Here is a 19,888-nt window from a genome sequence, read left to right on the forward strand (position 1 = left end):
AGAAACTGAAGGGCCAGGCCGGGAGCTGGGGAGCAGGGAACGCGGCCCAGCTGCCACCTCACCGGCCCCATGGGGAGCTTACAGTTCCACCACAGGCTTCCATGGGGTGTCGTAGAAGACGAGGAGGGGACAGCCCAGCTCCTCGTAATGGTAGTTCACCACCAAGTCCTTGTTGGCCACTTTCCCCTGGAATTGGGGGTCGTAGGCTTCCCTAAGCAGAGAGGAGGTAGGGGGTGAGGTCCCACAAGGCAGCCCCAGTGTACCCCCACCCCACTCCTCCCAGGTTCAGCTGCTTCCAGGGGAGGGGGTCTGAGGTGGGGGTTCAGAGCTTTGGTCAAAATGACCCTGGGACCCTCTGTGATGTCTCACTTTATGGGTCCACTTGGCTGTGCCCCAGTACCTGGATACGTGGTCAGATATTATTCTGGATGTTTCTGTGAGGGTGTTTTGGGGGATGAAATTAGCATTTAAATCAGTTGACTTTGAATGAAGTCTAGTGCCCTCCCCACTGCAGGTGCAGTCAAAGGCCTTAGTGGGAAAAACGGGTGACCTCTCTTTCTCTCTGTCACGGTTCTTCTCGTTCTGTCTGTCTCATTTGGTTCTGTCCCTCTGTCTCTGTCTTTGTCTCTCTCTCTGTTTCACTCTGTCCGTCTGTGTCCCTCTTATCTGTTTCCCTTCCTCTGTCTCCTCTCTCACTGTCTCATCTCTCTCTGTCTCTGTCTCCCGCACACACATCCTGTCACCTTCCCTTCCGTGGAGACCCCTGTCTCACACATGGCTTTGTGCCCGGCTGAGGTCTGCCTGTGGCCACACTGCTCAGTGAGCCCAGCAGCACCTGTGTTGGTCTTGGCTGCGGTCCTGGAGAGCTGATTGACTTTTGGCTTGTATCCAAGTGGCCACGTCTTCCCACAGTGGGTGGGGGGGTGCGACATGCACCAGCATGGGAGGGGTACCAAGGGATACCACCTGGGACCAAGCAGGGCTGAACCCCATCCCGTGCCCACTTGGTGGCACGAAGGACTGGAGCAAAGAGATTCCCCCGGCGCACCGCCCCTCCTGCCTCGGCTCACAGTGTCTAGCCAACCCCACCAGCTCAGAGGAGCAGGTGGCTGGGCTCCGCGAGCCAGCAGCAGGCTGGGGAGGGGTCTGTAAGATGGGGGTGGTCAAGGAGGGAGGGCTGAAGGAAAATTTCTGGCTCACTTCTCAATGACATAGGTGTAATTGTCCTGAAGGGCCACTGGATCGAGGATGCCTTTGTAACAGGCTGAGATTTTGCTGTAAGCAACAAAAGGTGGTGAGAAGCTGCTGACCCCACGCAGAACTGAAGCTACATGAACTCTTCCCTTTGACATGCATGTCCCATTGGTTTGATATCCAAGCCCTTTCTTACTTTTTGGTTCTCCAAGTTGCTCCAGGCTTATCTTGTATCTTCCCTGCCTAGCCTAGAATTAGTCGTTTCTCCAAGGAGCCCTAATGCCTCATATTTGAGGCCAAGATCATGGTGCTGGGTGTCCTGCCTTTTGAAATGATCACTTCCCTGTTTTTCTATGTACTCTGCTACCTGGACATGTACCAGTAAGCTACATAGAGCATTTGCCTGATTCTGGCTTCTTAAGACTAGATTCATGCTATGTGTGTTCCCCTGTATCTTTCCACCTCCACATCTGTACATTTATGCAGCTCATGCTGCCTCATTCACTGTCATTGTTACATTAATACATTGTTCTGAGAACACCAGACCGGTCTACGTACTCATCCTCCAGTGGACATTTCAGTTGGTGTACTTCCAGCTTGGTGCTACTAAGAATAATGTTGCGGAGAATGTTCTGGAACCTATGCCAGTGCAAGTGTGCATGAGTGGAAGTGCCAGACTGACAGATGTGCTCTCCAAAGCAGCTGAAACTTGTGTGTGCCCACCAGCAGTGCCTGTAAGTTCTGGAAGCTGCTGGGGTCCCCATCCCTCCTGGGACTGGCCGGGCCTTGTTAGCCCCGCCACGCTGGCGGGAGAACAAGGGTCTCTCTCCTACAAGCCTTCATTTTCATTTCCCAATGAAGCGAGGCTGACCAATTTTTCAGCATCTTATCACATGTTTATCAGCCTTGGTTTCTTTTTTGGAAGTGTCTATTCAAGCTCTTTGTCCATTTTGGTCTGTTCATTTCTCTCTCTTTTAAAAATTAATTTGTAGAAATTCTTTTTTTTTATTTGTAGGAATTCTTTATAAATTCTGGATAGAAGCCTGTTGTTGGTTACATATGTGGCAAGTATCTTTTCTCTATGGCAAAAGCTTTCTTCTAAGTATTGTTTCAGCAACATTTCCTGCACATGTGTTTTAAATACGCAATTTGTTGATTCAATAATGTGTTTCCATTTGGGGGAAGTCTGGTCAAATCACCACCTGAGGGTGTGACTGCCTCATGCATGGAGCCCTGAAGTCCCCTCCCGCTGGGGCTCGGAGCTGACCATGCAGTTGCAGAATGCGGAGCCGGAGCCGCATGGCTGGCTGGCTTGGCAGCCTGACATCAGCATTGGGGGAGTATTTACACCCAGGCGTTCAGCAGCATGCACATCGGGGCTCCCTCCCTCCCCAGATGCTGCCTGCAGGGTGAAAGGATGGTAATTTGGCCTGTTGTTCCCCTTGGATTCTCATGGCCTCATTCCCTGGGGAGACAGATACCAGAGGCAGAGTTCCCAAATTTTTTAGCAAGCAATTAAGGCAAAAAGTCCCTGAATAATTTTAATCAAAATTGGTAATTAAGGGATTAAAAGGAAACAATGGAATGAGCAGAATGGTTAGGGAGGGAGGAAAATGTGAGCATTGCCGGGGTGGGGGGGGGTGGGGGGGTGGGGGGGGAGGAGTCGCCGCCACCACGCCTGAAACTCCTACTCGGTCTGACAGTGCACGTGGCTGGGCTGTCTGCCATGGAGACGAAGCAGGCACAGAGCACACAGCATAGCGTCACCCGGCTTCAGCAACTGTGAGGCAACAGCCACCAGTCTCGCCTCATCCCTACACCCCATTCCCCACCTCCCACCCCCATACCAACAACACACTTACTTCTGAATGACAATCTTTTTCTTCAGGTCACAACCAACGGAAATGAGAGCCGTCTGCAGAGAAAGAGAGACAAGATGCTGACCGGGTCAGCGAGGGCCGCAGAGAGCCTGGCCACAGTGAGGACCCGGTGGGGGACACGCTCGCATCCAGGAGGGACTGCAAACAGTGCCCCTGGGTCCGGACGAGGTGACCCAGGCACCTGGGACTCACTGTGACTGTGACTGGCCCCACAGGGCTCAGGTCCTAAGAACCTGCCCAAGCACTGGGACACAGCTGAGGTCCCCCGATCACGGATCTACCTCTGCGGTTTTGCAGGGAACAGAACCCAAGTGATAAACCCAACACCGTACTTGGCATACAGAGTGCTAGGGAAGGCAGGCAGGGAGGCTACAATGAACAAACAGGAAGGAGAAAAGAGAGAGTGATTTGGGGTTGAAAGAGTGATCAGGGACATGCTTCTCAAACTGGGGTGCGGTGGCACGCTCAGAGATATATGAGGGGCTCTGAAACCACAGGGCAGGGGGACTTTGCTATTTGAAAAAGCAGCTTTATATCAAGACAATAGACATAAACTTTACCATCTTAGCCATTTTAAAGTATATTCAGTTCAATGGCATTAAGCACATTCTCAATGCTGTGCAGCCGTCCCCACCACCCGCCTCCAGAACTTCCTCAACTTCCCAAAGTGAAACGCTGTATCCAGTAAACTTCCCCTCCCCTTCCCCAGCCCCAGCCCCTGGCCCCCACCCTCTGCTTTCTGTCTCTATGGATCTGACTCCTCTAGGGACCTCCCGTGTGTTTGGCTTATTTTGGCTTATTTCACAGAGCACAATGTCCTACAGGTTCGTGCATGGTGTGACATGTGTCCACGCCAATTTTTCAAAGCAGGCAGGAATGCTCAAAGAAAAGTCCTGTTTTCTGATGGCTCCCGCCTTCTGAACCCTCTCCAGGATGGTCCCTCACGTCCTCTGCCCTCAGGGATGTTTTGCTGGTGCAGCTGGGAATCGCTGACTTAGAGGGTTCAGACCAAAGCCAAGGATGTGTCCTCCCTCTGTAGCAGGCAGTGAGAGAGGCAAGAGCAGAGCAGGGGCCACGGACTGGTGCGGAAGGTCAGCAGGGCCCAGGGCCCTGGGGCCGGCAACGAGCAGAACTGCCGGTCCTCGCAGGACCGGTCCCTCAAGCACTCACCCCTGGGGACGACATCTAGTTCAGCTCCAGGCCCAGAAAAGCAGCAAAACCAGGCACAGCAAGGCCATGGCTGACATCAGGACAAGGTGCGATGACTAATGACCCCTTCCCCTCGTAGTGACTATCAGTGGGGTCATGAGTGGCAGCCCTGGGGGATGATGACGGAGGAGGGGTGGTCACCCAGCAATGGGGGAAGGGGGGAAGGATCCCCTGCATTTCCATATCCTGAATGGGGGGTTGGCCAGCCCTTTAGGGAAAAGTCAACCAGGCCTGCTGCCATTATTTTTAACACTAATGACAAAGAATGTGGGATAGCAGAAGTGTGGGACATACCAGTGGCTTGAGGTCCACACATGAAATTTCCTTGTTGGCTATGTCCAGAGTGATGGTGGAGATTGTGGGTCTCTTTATGCTGCGAGGCAATGGGAGTGTTTGTTTTTGCACACTTGTGTCAGAGTAGAGATAATTGCCAACCCACCCACCCTTTCGTCTATCTATCTATCTATCTATCTATCTACCATCCATCCACCATCCATCCATCCATCCATTCTGGAACACCAGAATAATGACTGGGAACCTCTACTCACTTAGGCGGTCCTACCTGTCCTTGAGTTTCTACCTCTTCTTGAATCAGTTTATTATTTTTATTTTTATTATCTTGTATTTTTCCCATTTCCATTTACACCTCCTATACACGCCCCCCTCCACGCTGCAATCACCACACTATTGTCTTTGCCCACGAGTTCCAGCTCTTCCTCTTTTTTTCCTGCTGGATCCCTCCACCCCCGCCCCCACTCCAGAGCTGTCAGCCTGCTCTCTGTGAGTCTGTCTCCTTAAATCAGTTTGGCTAATTTATATAAAATAAGTTATTGAAAAGAACATCTGACATTCAATTTTATTATCACCTAGCCACACATAATGTTTTCTTATTGTTTGTTTAATAGCTTCCATATTCGTACTTTCTATCTTCCTTTTCTATTCCTGTTGCCCATCTCAGTTCTGTCTTTTCTCCGCAGGATTGCAGGGTTTGATTTCTTGCGCCAGTCTCCCGAAGAGCACGCTCCGTGTTTCACTTTGACTGCGCATTGTCTCTTGTGCTTTGCGTAACACGTTTCGGATCGTGTCACTGTCGATCTGCTCTGCAGGGCTTCTGTTTGCTGCTGCCCTGGTTCCTTAAGTTAAATGTTTAGTTCATTCATCTGGAGTCCGAATCTTTTCCTCATGATAAAAGTACTTAGGGTGTAAACTTTCCTTTCAGTATATTTTGGCTGTATTTCAATAATTTTTTGATTCAGGAGTTATTTGTAAGGGTGCTTCTTAATTTCCAAGTAAATGGGATTTGGGTAGTGTTGCATTTTTTTTTTAAGATTTTTAAAATTTATTTTTAGAGAGGGAAGGGAGGGAGAAAGAGAGAGAGAGAGAGAGAAACATCAATGTGTGGTTGCTGGGGGCTGTGGCCTGCAACCCAGGCATGTGCCCTGACTGGGAACCGAACCTGAGACACTTTGGTTCACAGCCCGCGCTCAATCCACTGAGCTATGCCAGCCAGGGCGCTTTTTTATTTTTTTGGTTGTTGAGTTCTAGTTCTGTTGGATTCATGTCTGAGAGTGTAATCTGAAAATTTCCACTGGGAGAACTTATTTTTTATAGCCAAGCACATAAAAAATTAAGTAGCTTTTAAATACATTTATAATAAATAGATAAATTTACCACAAGTACCAGAGAGAAGAACATAATCCTATATTAATAACACACAATTCTTTAACTTTACATTTCTCAGCTATATTGAGGTATGACTGACAAATAAAACGGTAAGATATTTAAAGTGCAGAATGCGATGATTTGTCTGATATATGTACACACAGTGGAAGTTAATTGGGGGGAGGGACACTCTGTGAAGTGTGTGATTATCTATCCACTATGCTGTACCTACAACTAATACTAAATAATATTGAATGTAAACTGTAATTGAAAAAAAATAAAAAATCAAAAAAGAAAGTTAATTAACACATCCATCACTTCACACATGTGTTATTATTACTATTATTATTATTATGTGAGAGCATTTCATTTTATTCTCTTGGCAAGTTTCAATTCTATAACAGTGTCACAAAGTCCTGTACACAGGATTAAAACATACTCTTTGTCGACACACACACTCTGGCGATGTCCTGCGGGTGGGATCACACAGTGTTCGTCCTTCTGCATCTGGCTATTGCACTGAGTGGGATGTCAAGGTTCATCCACACCGTGGCAGGGGTCGGAGTGTCCTTCCTTCTTAAGGCTGGATAACATCCCACGGTGTACGAGCACCGCGACCTGTGCACCTAGTCACCCGTCAGCAGACACCTAGGCTGCTTCTGCCTCCCGGCCCTTGAGAAGGGCGCTGCTGTGAACCTGGCTGCGCGGACGTCTCCCTGGGACCCTGCTTCAGTCGTTGGGCACGTGCCCGAAGCGGAGTTTCTGGATCTTGCAGTAATTCTATGTTTAATTTTTGTGGAACCACCTTTTATAAGGTGTCTTAATTTTTCTTTTTTGAAATTGAATTTATTGGGGTGACATCGGTTACTAAAATCATATAGGTTTCAGGTGTACAATTCTATATACATCATCTGTACATTGTACTGTGTGTTCGCCACCCCAAGCCCGGTCTCCTTCCGTCACCATTTATCCTCCTATTTTTAATCATTCTCGCCTTTCCGGCTGTCATCGGGGAGTCTCAGACTTGGCCTTGCTTTCCCGGCTCCTGCCGAGGGAACCCTAGGGACAGCCCGGGGCCGCCTGCCCTGGTCCAAGTGATGCCATACCTGGAGGTGAAGTTGGGGTCAGCCCTGCCGGAGTGGTGCTGCTGCCTCAGGGAGATGTTCTGCGGAGCAGAGCGAGAGAGAAAACCCAGCTGCCACAGCCCGGTGGTCAGTCCCAGTCCCGAGGCTGGGTTCAGGGAGAGGGCCGGGGGAGGGGGTGTTGGGAGGAGGAGCCTGGAAACCACCTAGGCCGCTCCCGGTTCTAATCCCACTACTGAGGCCAGGTCTCGGGAAGCTCATGGACATGGCCATCTCAAGCTCCTTCATTCCCTTGCTGCCTTTGTCCTGGACCCAGTGCGAGGTGTAACTCTGTTCTTCTTTTTACTCTGGGAAGCGACAAGCACTGGTCCAAAGAGTTTGTTGCAGCCAACTCATGCCTTGTCCTGCAGGAGCTGCACCACTCGATCTTGGACTTCTGGGCTCAAGTCCAGATTCTGGGGTACAACCAAGAGGTCTGGCTGAGCCCTGTGGATCCCCCAGACCCATATGTCCAAGCGCCTCCTGGTCCCCCTGGTTCCCTCCATTCTGACACCTCAGTTTACCCAGCTAATACAGATCTCCTGTCTTCCCTGGGGCTGGGTTAGATTTCCTGTCACGTACTCTGCGCCTCTCCCATGTGACACCTTAATGATGTCACTCATTTGGGTAATTGCTGCCTGCTTGAGTTGGGGAAAAGCTGGGGATTTGTTTCCCCCAAGTTCTGCAGCACCTATCGCAGGTACACACAAGGAGAAGAGAGGAAAAGGAGGGACAGGCTCAGGGAGTGACCACAGGCGCTGGACCTGGCCGGGGTGGTCAAGGCCATGCCCTTACATCTCGTTGATCCCGGTTTGGGGAGGGGTGCAGCTCACCAGCTTGTGCTTCGTGTTCCCTCCGTAGGTGTAGCCGTCCTCATATGCGATGGCCTGCAGCCCCACAGAGTGTGGGTTGCTCACCACCGCCTGGGGTGGGGACAGGAGAGGCATTAGGAGTGCCACTGGGGTGCCGCTACCTGCCGGTGACTGCTGTGCATCTTGAGAGTAAAAACTGAGCTTGCTCTGTAAGTGCACCTGCCAGTCCTATCCCCAAATGCCCCCCCTCGCCTCGTGCACAACCCCTAATTGTGGCCTTTAAGCCTCCTCCTACAGATAGCCTGGAGCCGCTGAGCTGCAGGGTCCAGACCCAGCCCTGGTGTGAGAAGAGGACTCTGGGTGAGAGCCAGACATAGCCCGGTGTCCCCTCCCTGGCCCCGGGCCTGACTGGCTGGACTTTCCTTCATGTCCTTACACTAATCTGCCCCCGTTTCCAGGCCTGGGTTCTAGGTCCAGGCCCCCTGCCATTTCTCAGGCACCCCTGCTGCGCAAGGGAAGGCCGTGAGTCACGGCTCTAAGAGAAGGAACTTGTGGAAAGCACACGGGGCAGCTCAGAAGGGCAGAGAGTGAGGCGCAGGGACAGCGAGAAAGGAGGGCAAAGGCTCGGCTCCATCTGCCCATTCACGTAGAGGCTGGGAGAGGGGAGAGACGGAGAGAGTTTCTATGGCCCTCAGGAGCGCGTGTCTTCCCACAGGAGGACACCAGGGGGTTTCCTGGGTCTGGGAGCAATGGACACAGGACGAGAGGCCAAGAACGCTGGGAACATCATGTATCAGAAACACTCGTCCAACAGATAAGGAGATGTCCTTACGAGTGGGATCAGTGACATGCCCGGCCTGGGTATCATCAGGGCGGTCAACTCCAACTTGCTGTTCATATCAATGACATACATTTTGTTTTCAAATTCTCCTTGCAGAAGTTCTACCTAGTTAGGAATGCAAAAAAGTTTTAATTAAGCCTGTTTCCTAAAAGAAAAGGGCAAGTAGGTAGGGGTGGTCAGTGGTCTCCCTGAGGGATGGAACCTTCTGGTGCTGTGGGTGCAGCAGCCCTGGCTTTCACTCGCACCCCTTCCCCACGGGCTCCTGCACTTTCAGGAGGTCTTCAAGGTCCCCTGCTCTCTCCAGAAGTACCTCCTGCCTGACCTTTGTGGTAACTGCCTTTCTCCTTGCGTTTCTTCCTAGAGCTGTCACCAGGCATGCATCCTGATCTACCTTGGTCTCACCTGTTTCCAGTGTTATGTCTTTTAAGTCTCTTTCCATCCACAGCTTCCCCTCCAGCCCCAGCCACTGGGCTGCAGACGTCCCGCAGTCTGGATTTTCCTGGCACAGCTGGGCCCAGCCCTCTGTGCTTTGCACTTCCAGAGAAAGCGGCTGGACCCGTCCGGCTGGGCTGTGCTGTGTTGGCAAGACTCCACAGGCAACTGTTCTCACGTCGATGGCACGTAATGGCCAGCTATCTCTTTTTTTTTAAATGTAGGTGGCTGTTAATTTGCTGGTCTTGCCATGTGACGCTATCCTAGTATTTTTTTTCATATATTCACCAGAATAAGTTTATCAGGAGACTGCTTCCTTCTATTTCCTGGCCTAATAGAATGGCATGAAGAAAAGGTGGGATACATGCCTATGTCCTGGCTTTTATTTCCTCAGTTTTCCAGATAGTGGATTAGTTTGCTGCCACCTCTAGAAGGTAACCCATGAGTCATTTCCTGGAGAAGTGGCTGGCTCCAGGTCTGGGGTGGAAAATGGACAAGATACACTGGGACATCTCGTCGTAGCCATGTGACTCATCACTGTCGATGTCAGTGCTGGACTGGTTAAAGCTGTGTCTGTCAGCTTTCTCCGCCACGGAGAAACCTCCCTTTCCACTCTGTCCTTTCATGAGCAAGTCACCAGGGCCAGACACACTAAGGCCAGGAGGGGTGGGGGTGAGCCTGACCGCCTGGAGAGCGATGTGGCTACCTTACTGGGAATTCTTCTGCGAGGGAACGTGTTTCTGTGCCCTTTATGTATCCCGACACTCATTTACACCCATACGGACTTGTGCATGTTTATATTATGCTTTGGCTTATTATCCAATATGGCGCTGTTTATTTTTGTTGTTTAAGTTGTTCCAGCTTTCACCGTTGGATTTTTGTGAGGCTGTATTTTTTTCCGTGGGAAAAAAAGCCTTACTACTTCTCTTCCTCTGTCTTGCCTCCCTCTACATGTACATAAGACCAGCAGTTCTCAGACATGTGATTTCAGGGACCCACAAGAAAATTGCACTGGCTAGGGATTGACATTTTATTGTGGCAGATAAGTAAAACCACTACTATCCATTAGCACCATTGTATCATAAAAGGGTGTTTTAATAAATCCATGAACTCTGTGCATGGCACAGTTGCTTTCATCTTTTCCTCATTCACTGAGTGCCCTGTGTTCGAAGGCCATTTAGAAGTGGACACTCGGAAATCTTAGCCCCTCAGAGTGGGAGTAGCCCTAGAGATCTGTGATCCTGAGTGTGGGACTAAACTGATATATATTTTTTAGATTTTATTTATTTATTTTTAGAGGAAATGGGAGGTTGCTTCTTGTACGTGCCCTGACTGGGGACCGAACCCACAACCCAGGCATACGTCCTGACAGGGAATCGAGCCAGCAGCCCCTTGCTCTGCGGGTCGACATCCAACCAACTGAGCCACACCAGTCAGGGCAGCACCAAGCTGATTTAATGCATTTCGAGCACTGGAAGATGGAATGAGGTTACTGCAGAAGATGGGCTCTCAGGTGGCGTTTCCTTGGGTGTGGACATTTGGGCAGTCACTGTGAAAACCAGTACAGGGGCCTCAAAAAATGAAACATGGGACCACCATATGACCTGGAAATTCCCCTTCTGGGTATTTATCCAAGCAAATGAAATCACTATCCCGAAGGGGCACACGCGCCCCCGTCTGCCTTGTAGCACTATTCCCAACAGCCAAGCTATGGCAACAACCCGCGTCCGCCAGCGACTAAATGGACAGAGAAGATGTGATGTGTATCTGTCCACAGCTCTATCCACAATGAAATATTGTTCAGCCTTAAAAAGAAAAAGGAAGTCCTGCCATTTGTGACAACATGGATAGATCTTGAGGGTATTATGCTGAGTGAAATGAGTCAGCAAAAGAAATCCTGTGTGCCCTCACTTGTACTCCTATGTGCAATCTCAAAAAGCTGAACTGCTAGAACCAGAGAACAGGCGGGTGGTTGCCAGAGGCAGAGGCTGGGGGTGGTTGGAGTGGGTGAAGGGGGTCAAAAGGTACGAACCTCCAGTTATAAGATATTGGGGATGTAATGTATGGCATGGTGACTATGGCTAATAGTCATCGCATATTTGAAAGTTGCAAAAATTTTCATCGTAAGAAAAAGGTTTGTAGCTATGTGTGGGATGGATGTTAACTAGACTTACTGTGATGAGCATTTCACAAGATAAACATATATCAAATCTTTGTGTTGTAGACTTGAAACTAATACAATGTTATATGTCAATAATATCTCATTAAAACTGGAAAAAAATTTAAAAATAAAAATAAAGTTAGGAAAAACTTTCTGTACTTCTGACCACGTGATTGCCAGGGACGGGGCAAGAGGTGGGGGAGATGGATTCTGGAGAAGCCTAGAAAAGACATTTTACTGTATCAGTCCAGCAGCTGCTCCCCCTTCCTGAGAGTAGCCCCGGTTTCCTTCTGCAAATCACCCTTTTGCATGTCCTTGGACATGTGTCCTGGTGGGTGGTGAACTGACCAGACCATCTCCAGGACAGGGTTCTTATTGGCTCACCTCCAGCCATGTGATTGGCCCAGGAATGGGTATGTCATCCTCTCTGAGCCAATGAGATGTAGAGACATGCTGGGATTTCTCTTGGCTTCTGCAGGGTTCTAGTGAGACCCTCTCTCTTGCCCGGGATATAGTGTGAGGATGCCAGGTCTTTAGGGTTGGCTGCCAGCTTGTTGCCATGATATTAAGAATTGGGCTTCCCAGAGGCATCCAGATGGAGCTTTGAGATGAAGCATGAAACACTGAAACACTGGCAGTGGTGAGATGGAATGAAGCCGGCCCCTGGGGGCATGATTTCAGTTACTAGATCAAGCCTCACCTGAAGTCTTTCTTCCCCCTTTGGACTTTTTGGTCCTAGAGTCAACAATTGCCTTTCTGGTTTAAGCCCATTTGATTTGGATTTCCCATCACTTGCAGAACAATAAATCCAAGTTAATAGATGCATATTTTTATATGCCTATGATTTCCCCCTTTTTTTCTTAAAATATTTTATTTATGTATTTTTAGAGAGATATCTGTATCCCAGGCATGTGCCTGACTGGGACTCAAACCAGCAGCCTTTTGGTTCCCAGGCTGGCACTCAGTCCACTGAGCCACACCAGCCAGGCCAGTTTTCCCCTCTTTTCAATCAGCTTGCCTGGCCAAAGTCAAGGCTGATGCCCCATAGCCCGGCAGACAGCTTGAGCCCAAATGAATCTCCCTCTCCAGAGGGAAGTTTCTGTGGAGCCACGACTTTCTTTTACCACCTGTGGTGATGATAACTATATCACTTACTTTACTTTTTTTCTTAGATTTTTTTTTTATTTTTAGCAAGAGGGTAAGGAGGGAGAAAGAGAGGGAGAGGAACATCAATAAGCAATTGCCTCTTGAGCACCCCTACTGGGGACTTGTCTGGGGACCAGGCATGAGCCCTGACTGGGAATTGAACCAGGGACTGTTTGGTTCGCAGGCCAGTGCTCAATCCACCGGGCTATACAAGCCAGGGCCATATCACTTACTTTTTTATCTTCTGAACAATTTTGAGGGTTGGTTGACTTTCTTATTAAAAAGAGCATCTACTAAAAGTGAAATATGTTTCATTTTGAAAGAACAAACAGGAAATTGTACAAGACGTGGGTGCCAGCCTTTGGGGCATTGGTGGCTGGTTGCTAGACTTCATCATTATGTGAAATTCAAATTTAACTGGGCATCCTAAATCTTAGCAGCAATCAACCCTACGTGAGGTCCTACACGTTTGCCAGCCACAGATGCCCAACTCTGGGTCTCTGGGATTTGCCTTAAAAACAAACAAACAAACAAACAAACAAACACAAAAACACAGTGTCTTAAAAACATGGAGCTAAACAGTTAAGATCACATACTTTGCATACATCAACTTGGAGTTGGGGGTCCATGAGAACTGCCTGGATATTCACAAGGCACTTCTGGAAATCAAAAGCTGGAAAAACCGAATCAGGAAGTGGGGTCAGGATTTCAAGCATCCCCAGGTTATTGAACATCAGGGCTGACTCTTGGGACCAGACATTTTGGTGTGCAAACTGAAAAAAAAAAAGTAATTTCTGAAATCAGGTCATTCTAATTCTTTTTTGAGGGTATACATTTTGTTTTAGGATTTAGGTGTAAAGAAGGCAGACCAAACAAACAAACAAACAAACAGCAAAGTCAAAGATATACTCTGTTGAGACACCTACTCTTAAGTTTCATTTATCCCTGGGTGTTTAAATTAATGATGGAAACTGTGTTTCCTATCACAGACCTCCTTGGAGAATCAGAAAAGCCACAGAATCTCTCCCCAGAAAACACTGGTCCTTAGAATGTCAGGGTTAAGGCTTCAAAGAAACAGTGATGCTTTCTTAATTCCATGGTTGGCACCTTTCAGGAAATGTGGTGGCTGTGGATCTAACAGGAAGAACACTGAAGTAGCAGCAGATTGGGGGTCTTCTCTGGCTCAGGTGCTAACGAGAGGGGAAGTTGAACTTCCGTTTTCTCCCTGTAAACTTGAATGATACTGGCTCCTTCATGGCGTGGTTGTGAGAGTGAAATAAAATTAGATAAGCATCATGTACAAAATAAGGTGAGAGAGTCTAGTGTCACACTCCCTACCACTGTAACCTCGGACAAGTGACTTCACCTCTCCATGCCCCAGTCTGTCCATCTGTCCAGTGGGGACAGCATAAGGGTCTACTTTTTAAGGCAATGGTCAGGGTTAAATGAAGTAGCAATCAGAAGATGCTCAGGCCAGCACCTGCCACGTTCTAAGCACTCAGTAAGTTTTAGCTGCCATTGCTGTTATTTTAATATCGACTAAAATTAATTTTGCTAGTAAAATTGTTAATGTGAATAACTTAATGTTGGGAACTGCCCTGCTTTGTTTCAGAAACCGTAATCCCCTCATGGCTAAGGCTGAGTGAGAGACCTTGGGATCATAAGCCACTAAGGAGACAAAGCTTATCTTTCTGGTAGGGACGCTGCCTCTGCCCCCTTTTACTTCCCTGTGTTTGGCCCCAGGTGGATGACTGGTTAGCCAATGACAGGAAAGACTCCTCAAGGGAGGGACGACCTAAGACAGGCGTGGTCACAAAGGAACTCTCAGGGAAGGACTTGGGGGGCTATAGCAAAAGGGGGTGATGGACCCTCACCCCTCGGCTTTGACAAAGCCTGAGTCCTCATTCTGTCTGCAAGAAGTCTCCTAATCTTTTGGCTGCCTGACTTAAGCCTGAAACAATGCCAGAGGTGAATGTGGCCCTGTGCTGGAAAGGGTGGGTTTCCTGGAGTGATCAGGCCTAAGAAAGAATGCATAAAATCCTGTGAAGCCTGCTTTGCTAATACCCTCAATTTAAATGATAAGGGTCCAAGACTGAAATGAATTTGTTTCCCCAGAGTTTTATGGCCCTTTAGCTATCTGACCCTGACTCAGAATAGGCCTTCATAGTTCTTTGAATGTTATCTATTGTTTGATCCTTACTGCCTGACAATGATTGATGAGCTTTACCTATATTCCTGTGCAAATTGAACCCAATAAGAGCCCGTTGAGGAACAGGCTCCTGGCCCTTCTCCTTTGAGAGATCGGCCACCTTTCCTCCCCAAGCAGATCATGTCTTGGTAGACTTATTCTCATCTGTGGCAGACAGGGGCAGGGGGGGTCAGGCTCTGTGGGCAGAGTCCCCCCACAACTTAATATCAATTAAAATTTTGTTATTACTACTGCTATTAAAATGGTGTTACTATTTTAATAACTAGAGCAATTTCTGGCCTTCAGAAACAGTATTGGAAGTTTGAGTACGAGACTGTTACTTCTTACAAACCCGACAATAACCCTAACTTGATTTTACCTACTTTGATCATGAAATTTGTCAGGATTCCCAAGCTGCCATAATACAAATTACTCTCCCGAGTTAAAACTGCTAGTTCATTTTCATCTAGAAAAAAAATAAACAAGACAGAACAAAAGTTGAAATGAGGCTGGTTTCAGTGGACAAAAATATTAAAAATATAAAGTTAAAAAAAATTACCCCCCAATTCCATCATCTACAGCAAACTTCTGTAAAGGACCAGATGGCAAATATGTTCCACTTTGCTGCTCACATGATGGCTGTCACAAGTATTCGACTCTGTGAACGCAGCTCTGGACAACGCATGCATGGACAGGCAGGACTGCGTTCCAGCAAAACCTTCCTCACAAAAACAGTCTGTGGGCTGTTTGGCCCATGGGCCAGGGGTTACTGAGCCCTGACATGAGTAACCACTGGCAACATTTTAATAAACATCTTTTCTGGTATTTTTATATATGTGGGATCATATTCTGGAACCTTCCCAGCTGCTTTGTAACTTAATGTTTTCTTTCCTTTTGTGTGCATGAGTGTAGTTGGCCGGTTGAAGTTCCAGTGCCAGGTGAACTAGACCCGACTCAGCCAGCCCCCCACGGGATGGACAGCACGGTCGTTCCTGATCCCTGCATGTGCAAAGTTCCCAGGAGCACAGCACACCATCACGAATATTTCTATTCTTTTTTTTTTTTAACTTTTACAGCAACCATTTTCAGAAGAAGTGGGGCTTAAGCTGAGCCTTGAAAAAGCATCTGATGTGGAAATGAGGTGTGCTTACAGGGCAACGAATGGACTAACGCTGCTGGTTTCTCAGCGTGGGCCCCATGGACTGGGACCCCACATTAGGGGCTGGATGGGTCTTCATGGTGGGGGCTGTCCTGTGAATTGTATGATGGTGGGCAAAAGGTTCCAGGAGCATCCGGAGCCCTGACAACCACAAAAGCCTCCACACATTAGGTGGACACAAGGATCCCTCGGGGTGGGGGGAAGTCAATGAGATGTGACTGCACATGGACATGAATGTCATCCTTGTGAATCTGAACTTCGTTCTTTAGAAAATAAGAGAGCATTACAGATCCTACCCATGGCAGGTGATGTGTACCCAGTGGTTTTAAAAAAGGAGTGGGAATACAAGACATTGCCTGGGAGAAACTATTTGCAGAACCTATTCCTGATAAGGGATTTGCATCAAGAATATATAAAGAATGTTTACAACTTAACAGTAAAAAGACAAACATCTCAATTAAAAAATGGGCCAAGGACCTAGACAGATATTTCCACTAAAAAGCTACCCGCAGGTTAAGCACGCACTGGCAGCCACGCTGTGGATGGTGATGTTGGTTTCAAAAACAGAAGAATACACAGTGTGTGACCCTTCTTGCACCTGCACGGGGTTGACGAGCTGACCTACAAGACAACGAGGCAGAATCATGAGATTTGGGCACGCGTTGGAAGGGGGTGTCCACTGCTGAAATGCCACCCACCCCATCCCTTGGTTTGTGGCCCAAATGATAAAGGTTCAAGAAAAAGAAAACACTGAGATGCAATGTTGAAAACGTCCTTCGGAATACACTTAGGCTTAAGGAAGCTTTTTCACCGTCTGGAGGCTTGAACATCACAGAATGCCTTTTACTGTACAGGTGACGTGTATAAGGAATAAGACAGAGTTTTCTTGCCCTGGCAAAGGTAGCTCAGTTGGTTAGAGCATTGTCCCAATACCCCATGGTTGTGGGTTTGATAGCCGACATATGAGAATCTACCAGTAAGTGGAACAATAAAAATCAGTGTTCCTCTCCCTTCCTCTCTCAGACAAACAAACAAACAAACAAACAAACAAAACTTTCTTTCTAGAATTGGCTCTCAAAACAGGCTGGCCAGGCTTGAGCCTTTTTCTGCCTTTCTTTCTTTTAAAGATTTTAGTTATTTATTTTTTAGAGAGAGGGGAATGGAGGGAGAAAGAGAGGGAGGGACACATCAATTGGTTGCCTCGGTTGCCTCTTACACTCCCCCAACCAGGGACCTGGCTTGCAACCCAGATGTGTGCCCTGCTGGGAATAGAACCAGCAACCTCTTGCTTTGTGGGGTAACACCCAACCCACTGAATCACACCAGTCAGCCGAGACCTTTTCTTGCACTGCAGGGAACATGGTGTTCAGGTAGTCTGACTGGTGCTGGGTGTAACTGGCTGTGATTGCAGGTGCTCTTGCAGCCACCCCTGTGCCCAGAGGTTCCTGACAGCACCTCTTCAGGGAGGGCTGCCTTTTGATCCTCTACTTATGCTAGCTGGTGGGCTGGGGCTCACATCACATGGGCACTGCCAGGATTCCTCAGCTAGTCCAGGTGCAGGTGCTGTGCCACTTCCAGATTTTTCTCTCTTCTGAGGGAAGCTCAAGTGAGTGGTCCTGACTCATCTCCTGGAATCCCTAACCTCAGCCCCCAAACAAGATCTGCAGTTCCTGGACCCAAGACTTGGATCCTATGCCCTCAGCGTCTGGTGACTTTCCAAACCTATCTATGTGCCCCTGAAGGTCCCACAAGGCAGGGGATTGGGTTGGGGGGCTGCAGTTAGGATGGCAAAGTGAGAAAGGGTTCCTTGTTGTCTACTCAAGTCAGGGGAGGGAAAATAATGACATGTGCTTTTGCTGCCTGGAGGGGGACACCAAGTGGCAGCCCTGAGCCTGGGCCTTGCTCACCTGCATTTCGGGAAGCTAACAGGCTCTTCTCAAACCAGAAGATCAGAAAACCTTTCTGGCCTGGGACGATGAGGATGTCAAGAGTCCCATTGTAGTCAAAGGGCAGCCCAAAACTTTGGTTCAGTGGGTGGTCCGAGTACACAAACTTGGCCTGAGAGAGAGAGAGAACTGAATCTCAAGGGATAGAAGACGTTACCAAGTCCTAGATCACAGGGCAACATACAGGTGCAGATCCACAGGCCTCGTTATTCAAACTTCATTCAGACTTTCTTATCTGTCCAGTGGCTCTCAGTTTGGGAAGATTCTGCCCCCTGGGGACACCAGGCATGTCTATGGTAGTCACACTGGGGGTGGCCCTGGCATAAAGGGTGAGGCCCCCTGGCCTCAGTGCCCAAGATGGGTTCTTACGATAGAGAACTATTCACCAAAAATGTCCACAGTGCCGAGGGTGCTCTGCTCTCCCCAGCTCTCTGCCAGGCTCGTGTTGGCACCCTCGTCCCTGAATTAATATTGGAGTTGATTTCTCTCTCCCATCCCACCTGTGTGCACACCCCAGGCTCTCTCCCTAACAGCCTTTTCCATGAAGCCACTCTACTCACACCGTGCAGCTCTCTCAGGGCTGGCTCCAGTGTCAAATCTAAGTTGTTCTGCATGATTGTCAAAGCTCTCTCTTATTTGCTCTTTATGAAAGACTCCAACAGCACTGTGCAAGGGTGGGACTTTAAAAAGCACTGCCACGATTCATAAGTGAGTCCCAGCAAGGCAGCTGCATCCCCTTCCCTGAAGATGCACGTTGGAGAGGAGGGAGAGGCTACTGGCTGGTTTTCTAAGCACCTCCTGGGGAGAGAACTAAGTGCTCAGGGTGAGGATGGACTGTGCACAGGCTGCTGAACTTGACTAGTCCTGTTCCCCTCCCTGCCATGGACACTGGCCAGGCCTATCAGCATGAGGTGCCTAGGAGCCAGCGAAGGTGAGTTCTCACCCCCAAGCTCATCCCATTGTGTTGTGAACTAGCTGGCCTTGGTCCCAGATATTAGAATTGCCCAGCTGAGCTGCCTGCATCTGCACAGCCAATTAAGGCAACAAGACAAACATGAAAGAGTTCAGCCTTTCATTGCTTACTGCAGTGGGGTGGAGGAGAGAACAGGCCAGAGGAAACAGCAGCCCTCTGTCCCGGGCCCCCCACCCTGCAGAAGGTCACACCAGGGGAGGGCCTGCTGGATCAGCACAGGTGAGGGGCTCCTCAATGGAGGGAGTCCCACAAAAGGCTCCTGCACTGGTATGTACGCAGGAGCCAGGGAAGCAGGGAGGGCCTGGGGCTGGGAGCAGAAAGGCACTAAGTTCTGAGTCCAAGTGGAGGAAAGCGTCAGCCAGGCTTTCTACTCCTCCCTCCCTAGGGAGGCTCCTGAAGAGGACGAGGCAGAAGATGGAAGGTAAAGACCTAGCAATGAAGGCTGCCCACTGGGCCTGGGTCCACTACAAGTCCTTCAGAGCCTGCAAATCGTCTTGATTCATCCTGCCCCAAGTCTGGAGTGGGGAGGGCAGTGTACCCCTGGACGCCTGCCAGATAAAGCTTTCCTGCCTGCCTGTGGTCAGCCTGAAAACTCATGGCAGCAGACTGTAACCAGGAGCTGGACTCCTCAGCCACCAAATTCTGGGGATTTCCAGAGTAGTGGGCATGTCTCTGTAATTCAGCACAGCCTAGCAGTTTATGCCAATGAGGGGACTCTGGGTGGGGTCTGGACCAATCACGTGTTAGAGGGTGGGGCTTTCGGCCACCAGATATCAACCCAAGCTCTGGAGGCTTCTTGGTGGTGGGTCTCCCCCAAACTTCAGAGCTGTACACCCCCTCACAATTTTTGCAATACCAGGTCCCAACTGTATGCAATCCCTGCCTATTTAATATTTTTTCTTCAAATGCAGGTTAGAAGGACAAACTCCTCTTCTTAGTCTTATTTTAAATGAGGTCTGTGAGGGCATAGGTTTTACACATGGATTTTCTGAACATCCATGAAAATTGTTTTAACAAATTTGACATCAGGTATTTAAAATGATCTGTTCCCGTCTGTGACACACACCACATCCTGAGATTCTCCCCAGTGCTCAGCACCACCCGGCCACGGCTGAGATCCTGCCCAGTGAGTGACCCGATGAGCAAGGGAGTGGGGGTAGGGCG

At 48.9% G+C, this 19,888-nt stretch overlaps 1 protein-coding gene across 1 annotated transcript in view; it reads right to left on the reverse strand.

The window, feature by feature from the left end:
* CATSPERD (cation channel sperm associated auxiliary subunit delta) overlaps nucleotides 1–19,888 on the reverse strand; it is a 42,081-nt gene that overhangs the window by 4,965 nt on the left and 17,228 nt on the right. Inside the window, exons 9-19 of the mRNA XM_045831359.1 lie at nucleotides 17,713–17,863; nucleotides 16,331–16,426; nucleotides 15,030–15,112; nucleotides 13,055–13,231; nucleotides 8,711–8,824; nucleotides 7,900–7,989; nucleotides 7,052–7,110; nucleotides 4,578–4,656; nucleotides 3,057–3,109; nucleotides 1,201–1,275; nucleotides 83–211 (exon numbers count right to left, since the gene is read on the reverse strand). Of these exons, the coding sequence (XP_045687315.1) occupies nucleotides 83–211; nucleotides 1,201–1,275; nucleotides 3,057–3,109; nucleotides 4,578–4,656; nucleotides 7,052–7,110; nucleotides 7,900–7,989; nucleotides 8,711–8,824; nucleotides 13,055–13,231; nucleotides 15,030–15,112; nucleotides 16,331–16,426; nucleotides 17,713–17,863 (1,106 nt within the window). The remainder of the gene's footprint in view (nucleotides 1–82; nucleotides 212–1,200; nucleotides 1,276–3,056; nucleotides 3,110–4,577; nucleotides 4,657–7,051; nucleotides 7,111–7,899; nucleotides 7,990–8,710; nucleotides 8,825–13,054; nucleotides 13,232–15,029; nucleotides 15,113–16,330; nucleotides 16,427–17,712; nucleotides 17,864–19,888) is intronic.

Source organism: Phyllostomus hastatus, unplaced genomic scaffold (genome assembly GCF_019186645.2).
Source record: "Phyllostomus hastatus isolate PE091 unplaced genomic scaffold, TTU_PhHast_1.1 phas_contig_159, whole genome shotgun sequence".
In the NCBI taxonomy this organism is placed as follows: Eukaryota; Metazoa; Chordata; class Mammalia; order Chiroptera; family Phyllostomidae; genus Phyllostomus; species Phyllostomus hastatus.